This window comes from Dama dama, chromosome 25, assembly GCF_033118175.1.
Source record: "Dama dama isolate Ldn47 chromosome 25, ASM3311817v1, whole genome shotgun sequence".
NCBI classification, from domain to species: domain Eukaryota; kingdom Metazoa; phylum Chordata; class Mammalia; order Artiodactyla; family Cervidae; genus Dama; species Dama dama.
In genome coordinates this window covers 71879548-71896017 of record NC_083705.1, presented here as the reverse complement: position 1 = coordinate 71896017, position 16470 = coordinate 71879548, and the positions used below count along the sequence as shown (strand labels likewise).

Below are 16470 nucleotides of genomic sequence, written 5' to 3'. Positions count from 1 at the left end.
ATACTATAGCTTGAGATTTCAAAAAACTGTTGCTTGTTTACAGAAATACTATAAAGTTTTCTACATTGGTCATAGTATTGCTACTTTATTGAATTAACTTAGCTCTACAGTTGTTACTTTGGCTTTTTGAAGATTACTTAACGTTTTCTATGTATGTGATTAAGTATGCTTTTGCAAATAAAAAAATAACTTTTACTTCTTAAAAAAATAGATGCCATCATAGTATCATAAAACCAGTTTAACCTTTTTTTTTTTTTTTTTAAAAGGCACAGCTGAACATTGGTGCTGATTGTGTCCCATTAGCAGGCTCCGAACATGTTATACTGTTTGCACTTGTCACTGTTTAAAACTGGCTGAAATATTTAGACACTTTGTTATTGGAAAATGCTATTTATTGCAACAAAAATCCACCTGGAGAAACAAACCGCAGATATTTAATTTTATTTTAAAAAGTATAGTCATCCTCCTGACACCAACAACAATCTTACAATAACCTAATCAGAACACAAATTTGCATAATTTCACAGGTGCTCAGATACTTTTAATGCAAGGCTGATATTTTCCAGGTTTTAGGAGTCTTTCATTCACAACCTTCAAACAGTCTTCGATAGTAAATGAAGTTTGACTCTGAGGGTGGAAGGAGCTGGTAATGGAAACCAGTTTGAAACCAGAGTGGGGTCAGTGGGGCTTCCCTGGTGGTCCAGTGGCTAAGCCTCCACGCCCCCAGTGTGGAGGACCCAGGTCCCCTGGTCAGGGAACAGGATCCCACATGCTGCACCTAAAACCCTGTGTAGCCAAGTAAATACAAAATTTTAACCATGGGGTCCATTATGCCATCCCTATTTCCTGCCAAAACCAGTTCCTGAGCTGCTCCCCTTGACATGAAACACCCCCTCCCCGAGCCTGCAAAAAGAGGTGAGAGCAGGCACCCTGGAGCCAGGCGATGGGTGCTGGGTGGTCAGCAGTCTTTGCCTCCACGTCTGACAGCGTTAGTCACCCCTGAGACCAAGGACAGAGCCTGTAAGCAAGGCCACAGTTTAAGATGCCTGCAGGTCTCCCGGGCGATCTGCCCGCCCTGTGCATGCGTACTGAGTTACTCAGTCACGTCCAACTCTTCTGCGACTCCAGGGACTGTAGCCCGCCAGGCTCCTCTGTCTGTGGGATTTTCCAGGCAAGAACACTGGAGTGGGTTGCCATTTCCTTCTCCAAGGGGAGCTTCCTGATGCGGAGATCAAACCGTTTCCCGCACTGCAGGCAGATTTTGCACCACTGAGTCACCTGGAAAGCCCCTATCTGCCTTGATTGAAGGTTTTATCCAAGAGCAAAAAGAAACACTGACTTAGCAGTGAATGCCTTGTCCTAAAAAGCTAAATAAAAAAATCGGCCTCCACCTCGAAGCACTTGCTGTCCGACGCTGTCCCTCACTGTCCCTCACTGTCCCAGCGTCAGTCTTATCAGGTAGGTGGGTGCCATCACTCTGTCCATTTCACAGATGAGGAAATAGAGGCTGAGAGATGTTAAGAAGCTGGCCCTAGGTCACACAGTCAGCTGTCTCTAAGTGACTGTATCGGTTATCTACGGTTGGGTAACAAATCACCCCAGAATTTATTTACATTTACCATCTCATGGCTCCTGTGGGTCAGGATGCCGGATCTGGGCTGGGTCTCCAGCTGCAAAGCGTGCCAAGAGGCTGCAGTCATCTGAAGACTTGACTCTGGAAGGACCTGCGTTCAGCCCCCCACCCCCACCCCGCACAGCTGCTGGCAGCATCCGGTGCCAGGGGAGTGGCTGCCAGGGTGGAGGTGTGCAGGGAAGAGCTGGCCCGGCGGGGCCAAGACCGCGGACCTCGGCAAGGCCTGGACTCTGGGCTGGCCTCCGGGAACTGGGACTTCAGGAGTGTTTGCTCCTGCCCTGCTCGAGCTGACGGGGAGGGTCTCTGCGTCTCAACTGTGTATGCAGACACTGTCTTGATCACCAGCTTTCCTTGTGGAAGATTGGGATTTTGAACAAGTCAGCGGAGGTGCCCTGGTACAAACCCTGGGCACGGGTATCTGATGAGCTTCCTGGTGACACATGTGTCACAACTGGCTGGATGACTCGGGGACGCCCTGCGCTCCTCCACCAGGAGAGGACTCTTGATTTCCTCCTGCCGTTTTGATGGCATCAACTATTCCTCTTTTGTTGTTGTTCAGTCACTCAGCCGTGTCCAACTCTTTGCCACTCCATGGACTGCAGCATGCCAGCCTTGCCCATCCTTCACCATCTCCCAGAATTTGCTCAGTGGTTAGGTATCATTCATTTCACCGGTGCCCCGGCCACGGATGCCGTGGTCTTTCTGGTTTTCTGTTATAAACAGTGTGGCATCAAATGACGTAGACACATCATTTTGCTCATTTGCAAGTGCAGGAAGTGGACTTGCTGGGTCGAAGTTATGTATATTGTCATTTTCTTCTTAGGAAATTTATTTTATCCATCTTCTCAAAGACGGATTCCAAAGTTCGAAGGAAACAGATGCTCTTAAGCTTTTAAACCTTGTTGTCTCAGTGACAGCCAAGCAGCCACTATTTCTGGATGTGTGGGTCTCATTCAGCCAGGCGAGCTAGGCTCTCATGGGCGTGTTTGTGTCTGGAAGAGAAACCTGTCTTAGGCCAGCTGTCTTTTCTCTTGCAACACTCTTCTTTCAGAGCAGAAACTCCTCACCAAAATGTTGATTAGAATTGGAAAGAAACCTTCAGTGAAGCATTCATGTGAAAAACACCCTCGTTAACTTTTATTTTTGGTTTTAAGGGGTCTCATCAGGCTTAGTCATACGCTGTCATCATCGAACCTTTTTTTTTTTTTTTTAACTTTTATTGACTTTGTTACAACACTGCTTCTGTTTTCTGTTTCTTGGCTGCGAGGCTTGTGGGATCTTTGCTCCCCGAGCAGGGATTGAATCCACAGGCCCTGCGCTGATTGGAAGGCGAAGTCTTAACCCACTGGACCACCAGGGGGTCCCCAACTTTTTTAATAAAAGGGATTCTTTTAAAGCAGCTTTGTCCTCCTTGGAAAGTCTGTGCTTCTTCCTGTTTATTTATTTTTTTTTTTTCTGCTTGCTTTGATCCCTGTGTTCGATGCCGAAGGCGGTTTCTGAGGCCTGGGACTCCCAGGCTGCCTCCTCAGGGCTACTCGAGGGCTCCAAGGCGTATCAGCTACACGGCTGGGGAGATGTGCCAGTTCTGAGGGTGACTCTGCAGGGGCCAGCTCTGGGGAACCCCGAGGCCAGGAACCCTAGATCTTTCCTCTGGAGCCGCACAGGTTCCAGAGAAGAGTCTTCCACAGGGAGACTGGCTGCCCCGAACATTCGGGAGCCAAGTGAAGGGCCGTGTGTGCGGATGGCTTCTCAGCTATTCTCGCTGCGGGCTTAGCGCTTCCCTCTCTGGGGTTCTCTTATTACCACCTGTCTGCTTGCTTTCCAGCTTCTGAAACCATGTTGCTCTCTGCTTTTGTTTGTTAAAATACAGTTACTGTAGTTTTTACTAGGGTTTGGTGGGGGGGCGGGCGGGTGGCATGGAAATTAGATGCCTGGATTCAACCCCTGTCTCAAACTAGGTAAACTCTCCTAATACCCTGTGCTTTGAGAAAAGTGCTCACGTGTACATCTGACAAAAGCAGCTCAGAGGTTTAGCCTTCATTTTAAGAGAAGCCGGAAAACACACACTCAGGTCTCACATTTGTATCTCTGGAGAGTCCTCTTCTCTGGCGGTTTTGAAAAGCAGCCAGTGCAGCCATCTCTTGAAAGGGGTGGTGTCCTGCAATGCTGCTCCTGTGGGTCCCATGCGTTTTTGACAATTGGAATCCTGGGAACTGACCCCCTGGTGGTCCGGGGGTTAAGGATCTGCCTTTCAATGCAGGGGACATGGGTTCAGTCCCTGGTCCAGGAAATAAGACCCCACAGGCCGTGAGGCAACTGAGGTCATGTGCTATGCCTACTCAGTTATCGATTCCTCATCTCAGGGCTCCAAAGTCATACAATCATCGTCCTCACCTGGGCAGTTGAGACAGTTCTGCCAGTAGAAGGCACCAGAGGGGCACTGCGGGAAGGAGGGGTTTTGCTTCCAAGATTCTGGAGCCGGGAAACACCCCCGCGCCCACCCCCCCGGCCCCGCGCCCGGCTCCTACAATGTGCAACAGCCCGGGGGCAGACTTCCAGCAAGTTCTACGAGTGCAAAGACACAGCTACATTCCTGCCCTTCAGTGAGCTGTGGTCGGTCGCCCCCTCCCCAGCAAACCCCCGGGTGAGGAATGGCAAATTCCTCCTGAGGTGCTCTGGCTCCCAGCGGGATGCTCCTTCTGTGGTGCCCACACCCTGCAGCCTTCTCTTGTTTGACCAGCCAGCCCCTCATTACTCCCACCCCGCTACAGTCGGCACTTCTTCCGCTTCCCCTGCTCACAGTACGATGTGGATTCTCCTGGTCACATCTGACTGACACGGGTCAGCATGAGTGAGCCACTTAAACATCACTGGCAGAGGCTGGTCACTACACTGTTAAGTAACTGCAATCACCTAGGCCTGGTTTGCCAATCCTTTGGCCACCTGGTGTGAAGAACTGACTCACTTGAAAAGACCCTGATGCCGGGAAAGATTGAAGGCAGGAGAAGGGGATGACAGAGGATGAGATGGCTGGATGGCATCACCGACTCGATTGACATGAGTTTGAGTAAACTCTGGGAGTTGGTGATGGACAGGGAGGCCTGGCATGCTGCAGTCCATGGGGTCGCAAGTCGGACACGACCGAGCAACTGAACTGAACTGAACTGGTTTGCTTATGTGTCAAATTGGGAAAAGATCTAAATACTCAAAGATGCTTTGTTGACCGAATGAGCCCATGGTTAACTATGATGCAGTGTGGACACACCTGGGTTTGAACCTAGAACCCAGGCCTCTATAGATAGTAACTACACAAAATGTAAAGTACCTCAACTGAACAAATGCTGGGATTCTTTACTGCAAAGAAAACAGTGAGTTCTAACTTGTGGGTAAGTCTTGTACGAGCTAAGATTATATAAATCATTGGTCCTCAACCTGTCACCATAGTGGGTGTAGATTCTAGCCCAGCCATGAGAAATAGCCTCTGATAAGTAGGGCCAGAGTTTTGCATTTTTAACATTTATTTTTATTTGGAGGATAATCGCTTTACAATGTTGCGTTGGTTTCTTCCCTGTGACCCCGTCTTAAGCCTCTCTCCCACCCTCTACCCATTTTTTAAAGAGGCTCTGGAGGAGAAACTTTTGAAACTGGGAGCTCCCTGCTCCCTGTGGTTGGTGCTGACATTCATGTTGGCACTGGCCGGCAAGGACCTTCGGGGAAGAGGGTCAGAGGATGGTGACAGTGGCCCTGGCACAGTCAGTGGGAACTGGAAGGGCCAGCGTGTGAGGCTTTCAGCCCCTAAGAGGGAATCAGTACCTTCAAATGTTGAACAAACACCAACAGTGAGAAAATTCAGGGCTCTGGGGCCTACATGGAAGAGGAGAGAGGATACACATGGAAGGAGGACTACAAGAGAACCCAGGGTCGGCTGAAATTAGAGGTACTGGTGTGACAGGGTTTTAAACAATGTACAGGTAACACATAACACAGTGTGTGCATGCACATTCACATTTATTTCCTAGTTCTCTCTGCTGAGAGGGTTTATAAGAAGCAGCACTCCAGCAGCAGTGAGCACTCCTAATACCAGACCTTGGTTTCTAACAACCAGATTCCACTGCAAGGATCCAGGGAGCCGGGGGAAACTCCACATGACAGAGATACATGAAGCACATCAGAACCAACTAGAAGCAGGTACTATCAGCCAATACTGGGACAATGACAGCAACATCCCTTACTGAATAAAACAGGAATCCTTGAGTTCATGATATAAATAAATGAATAAGGAAGCAAATAGGGGACAAGAAAAAATGTTTAATGTAGAATGCAAACTAAGTGTAGACAAGTGATAAAATTGGAAAACTATCATTTTGCAGCTCTAGCCCAAGCTATGGTTTTTTCAGTAGTCATGTATGGATGTGAGTTGGACTATAGAGAAAGCTGACTGCCGAAGAATTGATGCTTTTGAACTGTGGTGTTGGAGAAGACTCTTGAGAGTCCCTTGGACTGCAAGGAGATCCAACCAGTCCATCCTAAAGGAAATCAGTCCTGAATATTCATTGGAAGGACTGATGCTGAAGCTGAAGCGCCAACACTTTGGCCACCTGATGTAAAGAACTGACTCATTGGAAAAGACCCTGATGCCGGGAAAGACTGAAAGCGGGAGGACAAGGGGACAACAGGGGATGAGATGGTTGAATGGCATCACCAACTTAATGGACATGAGTTTGAGTAAACTCTGGGAGTTGGTGATGGACAGGGAGGCCTGGTGTGCTGCAGTCCATGGGGTTGCAAAGAGTCAGACATGACTGAGCAACTGAACTGAACTGATGGTAAAAAACTGGTTCAGGAAAAACTACCAAGAGTAGTTAAACTTTGGTAACAGAGGTACATGGTCTTCAAGTGTTGCCCTACAAAATGTCTATCAAGTTAAGGGAAGATATGTGCAGACAGCTTTAACCTCAGTAAAACTTAACTAGGAAAGTAATATCACCTTGGGCAGTATGGACATTTTTAACATTAATCCTTCCAACCCATAAGCATGGATTATCTTTCCATTTATTTGTGTCTTCAGTTTCTCTCATCCACATCTTAACAGTTTTCAGTGCATAGAATTTTCATGTAAGGTATCTCACATTAAGGAATTGTTACTGTTTTGGGAGTCAATTTATTGAGGTTATTTTTTTAAAGAGAAAAACAGTCCTTATCTGTGAAAGTCGTGAGGGGACATTAAAGTTCACTGTATCATAATCTTTTTAAAATTGATCGCCTTGAAAAGCGGCACCCCCAGCACCCAAAGCCCCACCTGGCACCCGGCAGGGACTGAGTTAATGGATTAATTGAAAAGGCCACGAAGCACCTGCTGGGTGAGTGCAGTGCCCCAGGGAGCAGGCCAGCAGGGCAGTCAGTCCCCAGGTTGCTAAGGGGCCCTTTTCAGCCAAGCCAGACTCACTGTGGCTGCAGCATCAACACCACCCTCTAGAGGATGAAAGGTGAACCCAAAGGCAAGTCCTCTCAATTGCTCTCAGGCCCAACCTTAGACTTCATGAAAGAGCTGGACTTCCCCAGCGGCTCAGATGGTAAAGAATCTGCCTGCAACGCAAGAAACATGGGTTAGATCCCTGGGTCGGGAAGATCCACTGCAGAACGGAATGGCCACCCACTCCAGTGTTCTTGCCTGGAGAACCCCATGGACGGGGGAGCCTGGCTGGCTGTAGTCACAACCGAGTGACTTTGACCTCACGTCTTCACAGTAACATTTCCTTCGCCAGCTAAGAAGCTTTTAATCCCAATACTTCCATTTACCCCAAAATAAGTCTGTTCCTTCTACCTCAGGAAGTGGAGTACAACTTGAGTCACACACATACCCTTTTCATTAATAATTCTTTATTTAAGCTTTCCAAGGATCCCAAACCCCATTTAAAAATTATTTAATTGCAGAGCATTCCAATAAAAGCACACGAAACCTTCATAACTAGTATCACAAACTCACAATAAACTCTTACTGTGAGATAAAGTTTGTTTTACCCTTTATTACAAAGGCACAGAAGTCATCTGACACCTCAGATGTTAACCCCACCACATACTAATGTCACACTCATGTGCAACTCAATACAATTATTAAAGCTGACAGTATAGTCTTCCAATGATCTGGAAGTAGTGACAGAGTCTCTCTATAAATAACACTTAAAAAGAGGTTCTGGGCCTTAAGACCAATACAGGCATAACAAAGGGGACCTGAAGCTTCCTGCCAAGGCAGTCACATTTCGTGGCAAAGTAAGACTTCTAATGATCCAAGTCTGTTACCGGCAACAGGCACAGCGGATCAACTTTGCTGAAGAAACAAAGTAAGTGAGCAGTTACTAACAAGTTACTGTCAGCTCCACGTGAAGGGAGTCCTGGGATCATCCGGAGACCAGGCCTCCTGTCAGCTGCGTCTTCATAGGCACGTCCCAGATCTGGTCTTTGGGGCGACCCTGGCGGGGCCCCCGCGGCTCACCGGGGCAGGCCAGCGCCCGCCAGGTCCCCACCCGAGGCGGTGTCCAGGCCGGCCTCTTGCTCAGCACCGGCCCCGTCTTCCGGCTCCGCGGGGCTGGCCGCATCCACCCCGTCTTCCGGCTCCGCGGGGCTGGCCGCGCCGGCCCCAGGCGCCCCACCGGCACTCTCTCGCTTCTTTCCCGCCGGCACTTCCAGCCCCATCATGCGCAGGTAGTGCAGCCTCTCGTTCCTGGGCACGAAAGTTCGCACGGAGGCCTTGCCCCGCCAGCCGCACAGCACGATGGGGCACTGCAGCGCGTCTGGCTTCCTGCGCACAGAGCGGCTCCGGGTTAGCGGTCCTTGTCTGCTCACGGCAGCCTCAGTGGCCAGCGCAGACGACCACACCCACGGCCACCCCCAAGCTGGTCTGCCGTCCTACGGGCGTCCCTCCTCCCGCCTCGAATACTGCCAAGGCGCTCAGGCCGGCCAGTGTCCCCCCTACAGACTCACGCAGGTGAGCCCCCAGGTCTGCACATGTCCAGCACTCTAAGTGTGAGCATCTGCAGACACGTGCGCCCTCTCAAGTCTGAAGGCCTGTCCTATGCCTCCCTCCCCACTGACCGACAGGCACGCGGCCCTGTCCCTCAGGGCACCCTCCTCACGGCCCATCCGGACACTTGAGCAAACAGAGGCCCCCAGAGGCCGGGTGATGTGGCCCGGAGCTGGGGCGGCAGGAACAGAGGGTCGGGGGCCAGGGCCACCCGCCCTCCCCACACTCGAGGCTCACGACAACCCGGTCTGGGTCCCCACCCCGGACAACACAGCCCCATGCGGCCCCGTCCTAACGAGGAGGGCGCTGACAGTCTGTGCCACTCGCGTGCCCCTTACCCAGCGCTGTGCGTGTCACTGTGGGCCACACGCACTGTTGTTTCGCTCCTTTCGCAGGAGACTCTGGTCTAGTTTCTGAGCTCCTAAAGACCTCCTTAAGTAAACACGTGTCCCAGGCCCACTGGTGCCAGGCATCAGTGATGCAGGCTGAGCAAGGACCAAACAAGGGTTTAAGTAATTAAAAAAAAAAAAAGATGAGAAAGGCCTGAACCAGCAAGAAAAACCACTGAGAAAGAGAGAAATCTATAGGACCTTCCCATTTTTCTAGGACAATTAGATGATTAAAAAAACAATGAGAGAAAAACCTAAGACAATTCCCATACTCCCATTTTCTTCCTTAGAAAAAAAAACTAATTCCTGAAGCTTCTGTCACCTGTGTACTTCAACTGGTAGAAACCAGCCTATGTGGAACATGGAACTCACATCTTAAAACTGCCTGTTTTAAACTCTCTGTGAGCCGCCTAAGTACCAGTATCTTAAAACTGACCTATCCCCCCCCAACCCCTGGCGGTGCAGACCCCGCCTGAGAGTCTGAGCTCCTAGCTTCCTTCCTACCACCCAGACTCAGGCCAAGGCCCACCTCGGGAGAAGCTGCCCAAACCGCCCTCCAGCCCAGGCCCTGTTCTCTCTCCTCCTCAGGAGGCGGCATTTTGTTTGTCAGAGGCAGCTGTTGAGTGGGGACCATCTGGGGTGCAGAGGCTGACACACCCCGCCCTCCCCTGAGGGCCGGGGCGGCACTCAAGCGCTCTGTCCCGTTTCCGGCAACTGCGGCCCACCCTGAACCAGCCCCTCCTGAGAGGCGTCACCGAGCGGGGGTCCCGGGGACCACGGAAGCTGTCAGGGCCGCCCCCACGGGCAGGGCAAGGCCGCCGGACACAGCCGGCAGGCGCGCGAGAACGCAGCCTATCTTAACGGCCCTGTCTTCGTACTGACCCTGCGCTTTATCCTCTGAACACACACATACATGTTTCATAAAGAGGATCTTCACGGTGACACCCGGGGACACTGCAGTTCTGAAAGCGCCGTGGTACCGTCTGAGGGGAGCATCCTGAAAGGCTTCTAAGGCACGACCCCCCGCCCCCCGAGAACGCGGAGGCCCGGAGGCTGGAGCGTCTCACTTACGTGGGGTCCGGCTGGTACTTCAGGACGACGCTGCCCTTGGCTGGAAAAGAAACAGACACCGCTGGCTGAGCCCTCCCGGCCTGGACGCCTCTGCTGCCCTCGTTTGCGGGCCCGGAGGAGAGCCTAGACTCCAGGTCTCAGGGGTCTCGGAGGAGGCCAGAGGCCTTTCCTTCTAAGCCCACCAGGCCGCCCCACGCCAGGCACCGAGTGGGGCCGTGGAGGCGCGTGAGTCAGCGCTCAGCGATTCAGCGGCTCCGCAAGGCGCTCTCGGGCGCAGGGGGTGGGGATTAACCACTGCTTAATTCTCAAAACACAAGATTAAAGAGATAATTGGTCCAACTCCCAGAAACAGCGTCAAACTTATAAAAACTGTCAAAATCATACTGCAATCATCTAAAGGCATGATTAAAAGAAAAAGACAAAGCAAAACCGAGTCCAAGCAGTTCCCTTACCCTCGACGGTAACCCGCCGCGTGAACGCGGTTCTGCCTGAGGAGACGGTGAGGGGACGGGCCGGCCGGCGGCGCCGGGGCCTCAGCCTCGCGCCTGCCGGACTTTAGTAGCTCATCTGCACCGTTTCCCTCAAACCGAGCCAGAAAGGCGGGTACAGTGATAAAGGAGGAGCCGAGAACGGAAAGCAACCACAATTAGAACTCCCGGCGGCCGTATTTTCATTCTGAGGTTGAAACCTCACTAGAGGGATGTGGGGTGGAAGGTTAAGAGACGGGAAAGCCCGGCTGAGCCCGTCCGTGGAGCGGCGGAAGCCTCAGGCAAGGACGCGCCCTGCAGCGCGGGGGGCTGGCCAAGAGGCCAAACGGAGTGCGTCTGCGCGGGCCACCCTCCCGGGCCTCTGAGCGCGGGCACTGCCCTCCGCTTCCCCGCGGACAGACCCCCGCCCCGGCGGCCGGCAGGGCCCCACAGCCGCACAGGCGCGCCGGGGAGGGGAGCGGCCCGGGCACGCCCCGCCCATCCGGCACTGCCGCTTCCGGCCCGCAGATCCCTCCGCACACCATGAGGAGCGAGCATCGGCGCGCGGACACGAAGGCGAGAACCCGGCAGGGGGAGCACCGAGCCGCCCCCGGTGAGGACGAGCTGCGTCTCCGCGTCAGGCCGCTTACCCATGTCCTTGACCTGGCTGTAGGCCTCGCTGCTGAGCTTCCTAAAGAACGGGTTTTCCTGCGTTAACAGAACTTGGATGTCTTCTAGCGATACGGTGATGATTCTTGAGTTAATAAACGGATACAACGTGTATATTCCCTGTGGGCATACAGAGAGAGGTCACCGTGACGACCAGTGTGAGGCGGTGCCCAGGGTCCAGCCCTCACCACGGCCCCTACCCGGGGGTGGGGGGACCCCGGTCACACAGGCGGTCATACCCCCAGGCCGAGAGAGCTCAGAGACCTCGAGTGCTCCCGCTGGAGGCGGGCAGCCCTGCTCGAAGGGGTCCTCACCCGCCCACCAGGCCGGCTCAGAAACACCCGTCCGCGCCCTCACCTCCTGTGCCAACCGGAAAGCACAATCGAACTCTTCACCGCTGTTATTTCGACACCAGACTTTAATCCCGGTGTTAATGACCTGTGATGGAAAATGCCAGATGAAACAAACACACGAAAGCTAAAGTCAGGAAAATCAATGAAAATACTCCCTTCTGTCAGCACCACAAGGAGACAAAGCTGTCAGCAGCTGCTCAAAGAAGGAAAAAGAAGTGGCCGGGACGCTACTCGGACTGAAACACTCTCTCAGCCTGACTGAAACCCTCAAGTGGTCTTGCTTTACGTGGCTTATACTAACACTCAGCACATGCGTGTGTGCGCTCAGCTGCTAAGTTGTGTCTGACTCTTTGTGACCCCATGGACTGTAGCCCATCAGGCTCCTCTGTCCATGATTTCCCAGTCAAGAATACTGGAGTGGGTTGCCATTCCCTCCTTCTCCAGGGCATCTTTCTGACCCAGGGATCGAACCCATGTCTTCTGCATTGGCAGGTGGGTTCTTTACCACTGAGCCACCAGGGAAGCCCAATAATTAGCACAATAGACAATAAAACCAGGAAACTCTGGGAACACAAGAGATACCAGTGCGCGGTCCATGGGCCATCAGGAGCAAGGCTGCCATCACCCTGGAAACCACGGTGGGCACGCGGGAGAGGACAGTGTCCGAGTCCTGTCCTGAGAACACATAACCCCCAGGACCTCCAGACCACATGGAGGTAGGCCGTGTGAAACAAACAGGTGAGAGGGAAATGAGCTGGGAACACAGGAAAGCAAGCAAAACGCAGGCCCTAAAGTGGGAAAACCTGAAGGCTGACGTTAAGGACAAACAAAACCAAGCGCCCACAGAGCAGCAGGCAGGCCCCGCGCCCCACGACACAGACAGCGGGGAGGACGCAGCAGGGCGGCCTGCGCCCACTGGCAGCTCTGACACCCCCGGGCGGGCGGCTGGGCCCCGGCCCCTCCGACGGAATGCGAGCAGTGAGAAAGGACAGCCCTCCGGGGCCAGGACCCCACCTTCATCCTCTCGCTGTTGTTCAGCAGCACGTTCCTTAGCTCCTTGGACACCATGTAGAGCTGCCTCTTCTTCCCTTCCGTGGTGCGAGTTAACAGATTCGTCTTTGGGAACGAGGGATCCAAAGCATAAAACTTCCTGTGAAGGGGACACAACTGGTTACGAGGGTTCAGCTCAAACGTGATGCCTGCCGTGTGGTCCCGCCCCCCTCCATGGTCTAAGTTCTCACACTCGCATGGTTCAGGGACAGGGGCTCCACCCTGGACACCCACCATCTAATCCTAACGTCCCCTGCTTGGCCTGCACCTCCTGGATCCAGGACCTGCGTTCACAGGCACAACATCTCCCCTGAATTCCAACAACACACCTGAGAACATCCCCCTCTTCACAGACGTTTTAGGAGGGGTTTTCACAAACACAGGCAAAACACCAGTCATCTACAGGACAGCATATGTGAGCACTCTGGTTCACAGACACTAAACTTAACCGACAAGGAAGAGGGGAACCCAACTGGTATCCCGAGCACACTTCCCCTGTGATCGAGCTGGAAACCCCACCAGACCCACCCTCCCTAACGAGCAGCAAGGCGGGGCGGCGTCCCAGCCATGGACCCCCACCAAGGGCTTCCCACCTGGACCCGCAGTCCAAAGTCTCCATCTCCATTATCTCTGCCTTCCAGGCTCCGACATGCTCTGATTACTGCTCACCTTAAACTGAAGGGTATGGGAAAGACCCTCTAAAGCTTCACCCAGCTCTAACAGGCAGTTAAAAAGGAGCTAAACGAACAATTACAGTTACACATGACCACGTGTGCATTTAACCCCATGGTAAACATAAATGAGGAATTTAACAGGCCGAATGAATCCTTACTGGATAGGTGGAAACAGCGGGTCGTCTTCGGGAATAAACACAAATGGATCTTCCTTAAATCCAAACAGCTTCATTTTCTTAGATGGAGGAGGGCTGAGGAGAGGAGGGAATGAGAGGATCCATCAGCGAGGGGTCGCAGTAGTCCCACCAGCCCACTCCTCCTCCCCGCAGCCCCGCCCCGCCCGGGGCAGCCTGGCTATGCAGGGACACATGTCTCTTCCTTGTGGAGGATGGTCCAAGGCATCCATCCTGCGGGGTCATCAGCCCCAGGGCCCACACAGCCAGGACCTGCTTGCCCCTGCGAAGCCACCACCTGGACGGGCTGGGGCCTGCTGAACCTCCGAGGGCCAGGCAGATGCTGGAGCGTGAGGGCCAAGACACAGTGGTCCTCACCCGCACACGCCATCCTTCTTACTCCCACTGTTCTCCACGTTCTCTGCTCTCTCCATTGCTTCTGTGTCGCTGATTCCAGGCGCCAGCTTGCTCTCCAGCTCCGAAGGGTCAGAGGTGCTGCCCACCGGAGGCTCCACGGGGTTCAGGGGGACGGAGGCCTGTGGCACCGCCGGCTCACCCTGCAGCTGGACAGGAACACACTCATTAACACGCTTGTTAACACCCAGACAGCAACTGCCTCTGTCCTGACACAGGAAGGGACGATTCCGGGGACACACAACCTGCCCAAATGAATACAGCAGCTCACATGCAAAAGACAGACAACAGGATTCTTTAAAAAAAGTAAGCATTTTAAGTCTATCTGCTATTATAAGCAGAATTCACGGGCACAGATTCTAGTTTTAACTTCCTGTTTCTTAGCGGAGGCTAGTAGCACTGGCCTGTCTTCACCCAGAAATTCTGCCAGGCATCTGCTCTGTGTGGTGGGTCACACACTTCCAGACATGCTACATGGGGCCTCGAAGAAAGACAAGGACACGAAGAGAGGAGAGTGGAAATGCTCCAGGGCCCAGGGATCAACTGAAGAAAGATGAAGCGTACCTCCCGTGACAGAGGGACTACTTGTCGAAAGACTAGCTGACTTCTGATCTGGGACAACTATAGATAAATTTGGCTTTAAAAATGAGCACAGTGTCTTACTGCCGTTAACTTTTTATGTATACCTTATATAAGATCTTAGACAATAAACTATGGCGTGACACACATCACAGGGACTACAGGTAACACTGCTTGTGTATTTCAAACCTGCTATGAGAGACCTTGAAAGTTCTCACCTTGGGAAAAAGACACACCACAACCAGGCATTTATATACAGAATCGCCATGGCACACCCCTGAGCCAACAGGCTGGTCTGTGTCCATTACACTTCCACTTGGTGAAGTTCTTTACAGCCACATGTCCTTGCTAACAAGTCACCAGACCGGTAAAAGTAGTATTTCCCAACCCTTGTGAAATGAGTTTACAAATTAGGTCATGTACACGAAAGTTCAACACGTCCGTCAAGTTCACAAAGCTATTAAGTGGACAGGCTGGTAAGGTTCTGTAACGCTGTGCAACACTGCCTCCCAGAAAACGTGGTTTAATTGTAAAAGGAAAAGGCAAACAAAGAACAAACCCCCAAATCCTCTGTGAAGGTTAGCAAGGCTATGTGTCCTTTCTACCCCCGCCCCCCACGTCTGCACTTCGGGAAACGGCCTGTTTCAGAGCCCTGCACCCGCGCCCCTCGGCCTAGGAAGCTCCTCTGTCCCGCGCGATGCTGAGATCTGGTCCCACCCCCTCACAATGACAGCAACAGCACTCTGTCTGCACGCCTCTCCCCGGCCCCAGCCCCGGAAGTGTTCACACTCGGCATCGCTTCAACGGGACAACAGCGCCCTGAAGACAGAGGCCCCGAGTCTCACCACGTGGCCCCAGCAGCGCCACGCTAGGTGGGCTCACGTGTGCTCTGACCATCAAACGTGACCAGTGCAAAGTAAGATGGATCTCATAGTGCAAAATTCAGAGTTTGTATGCTTTCATTCTGAGATTTAAAAACTACTTCATTAATAACATTGTGACTGCATGAAAATCACATGTAATGTATGGCAATGGCTGTAAGACGATTTCAGTTGCAGATGAGGTCGGCGTTCAGATGTTGAGAGCACAGCTCTGAGCTCTGTGCCTCCTCTCCTGATGGGGGTGAGGGGCTGCGAGAGGCAGGAACCGGTTTCCAGGGGAACCTCTTCAGCCTCACAAGCCCCAGGATGACCGCTCGAAGCGCCGCGTCGCCTCCCTGTGAGGCTGTACCTGCAGGCATTGGCCTGGATGAGCCGTACCCTAGAGAATGGTGGCTTCGGCTTCTCCAAAAGCTATAAGCACCATCGGTCCTCATTTTCCCGCATGGACCGGAAGGAATTAGAGCCCCGCAGACAGTGACTCCAGGCCCCGGTCCACGGCAACGGGAGGCAGGCTGATGGACAAGCTATCAAGTCCCACCGCACACTGACAAAGGGGAGGACCGCGCTTCACACCCCAATCCTGAGTCAAGACTCAGAGGCTGGCCTCGGGCTTCCCTGGTGGCTTGGGGGGTAAAGAATCCATCTGTCGGTGCCGGGGACATGAAACTGATCCCTGCTTCGGGGAGATCCCACAGGTCTCTGAGCAACTAAGCCCGCGGGCCACGATTACTGAGCCTGCGCTCCGGAGCCCGGGAGCCACAGCTCACAAGCCCACATGTACTTCCTGGAGCCTGTGCTCCTCGACAAGAGAACCCACAGCAACGAGAAGCCCCCAAACCGTGACTAGAGAAAAGCCCTCGCAGAGAAAATGACGCTCAGCACAGCCAAAAATAAATAAATAAATTATTAAAAACAAAAACAAAAAAAAAGCAGCAGCCGCCGTCTCCCCACCGCTCTGCCTCACGGCCTCCCTTACACAACCCCGGGGTCGGCTGATGTTTGTTATGACGGGTCAGCCCTGTCCACATCCACCTGAGCCAGGCCTGGACAGCCTGGCATTGCCCTCCACGGCCAAGGGGAAGGCTGCTGGCCTGCA

The 16470-nt window shown here is 52.8% G+C and overlaps 1 protein-coding gene across 1 annotated transcript in view; it reads right to left on the bottom strand.

Annotated features, from left to right (window-relative positions):
* Positions 1-7496: 7496 nt before the first annotated feature.
* NSUN2 (NOP2/Sun RNA methyltransferase 2) overlaps positions 7497-16470 on the bottom strand; it is a 33393-nt gene continuing 24419 nt past the window's right edge. The window contains exons 13-19 of the mRNA XM_061129354.1: positions 13879-14063; positions 13486-13578; positions 12618-12753; positions 11608-11688; positions 11232-11370; positions 10115-10154; positions 7497-8432 (exon numbers count right to left, since the gene is read on the bottom strand). Coding sequence (XP_060985337.1) covers positions 8123-8432; positions 10115-10154; positions 11232-11370; positions 11608-11688; positions 12618-12753; positions 13486-13578; positions 13879-14063 — 984 coding nt within the window. The 3' untranslated portion in view covers positions 7497-8122. The remainder of the gene's footprint in view (positions 8433-10114; positions 10155-11231; positions 11371-11607; positions 11689-12617; positions 12754-13485; positions 13579-13878; positions 14064-16470) is intronic.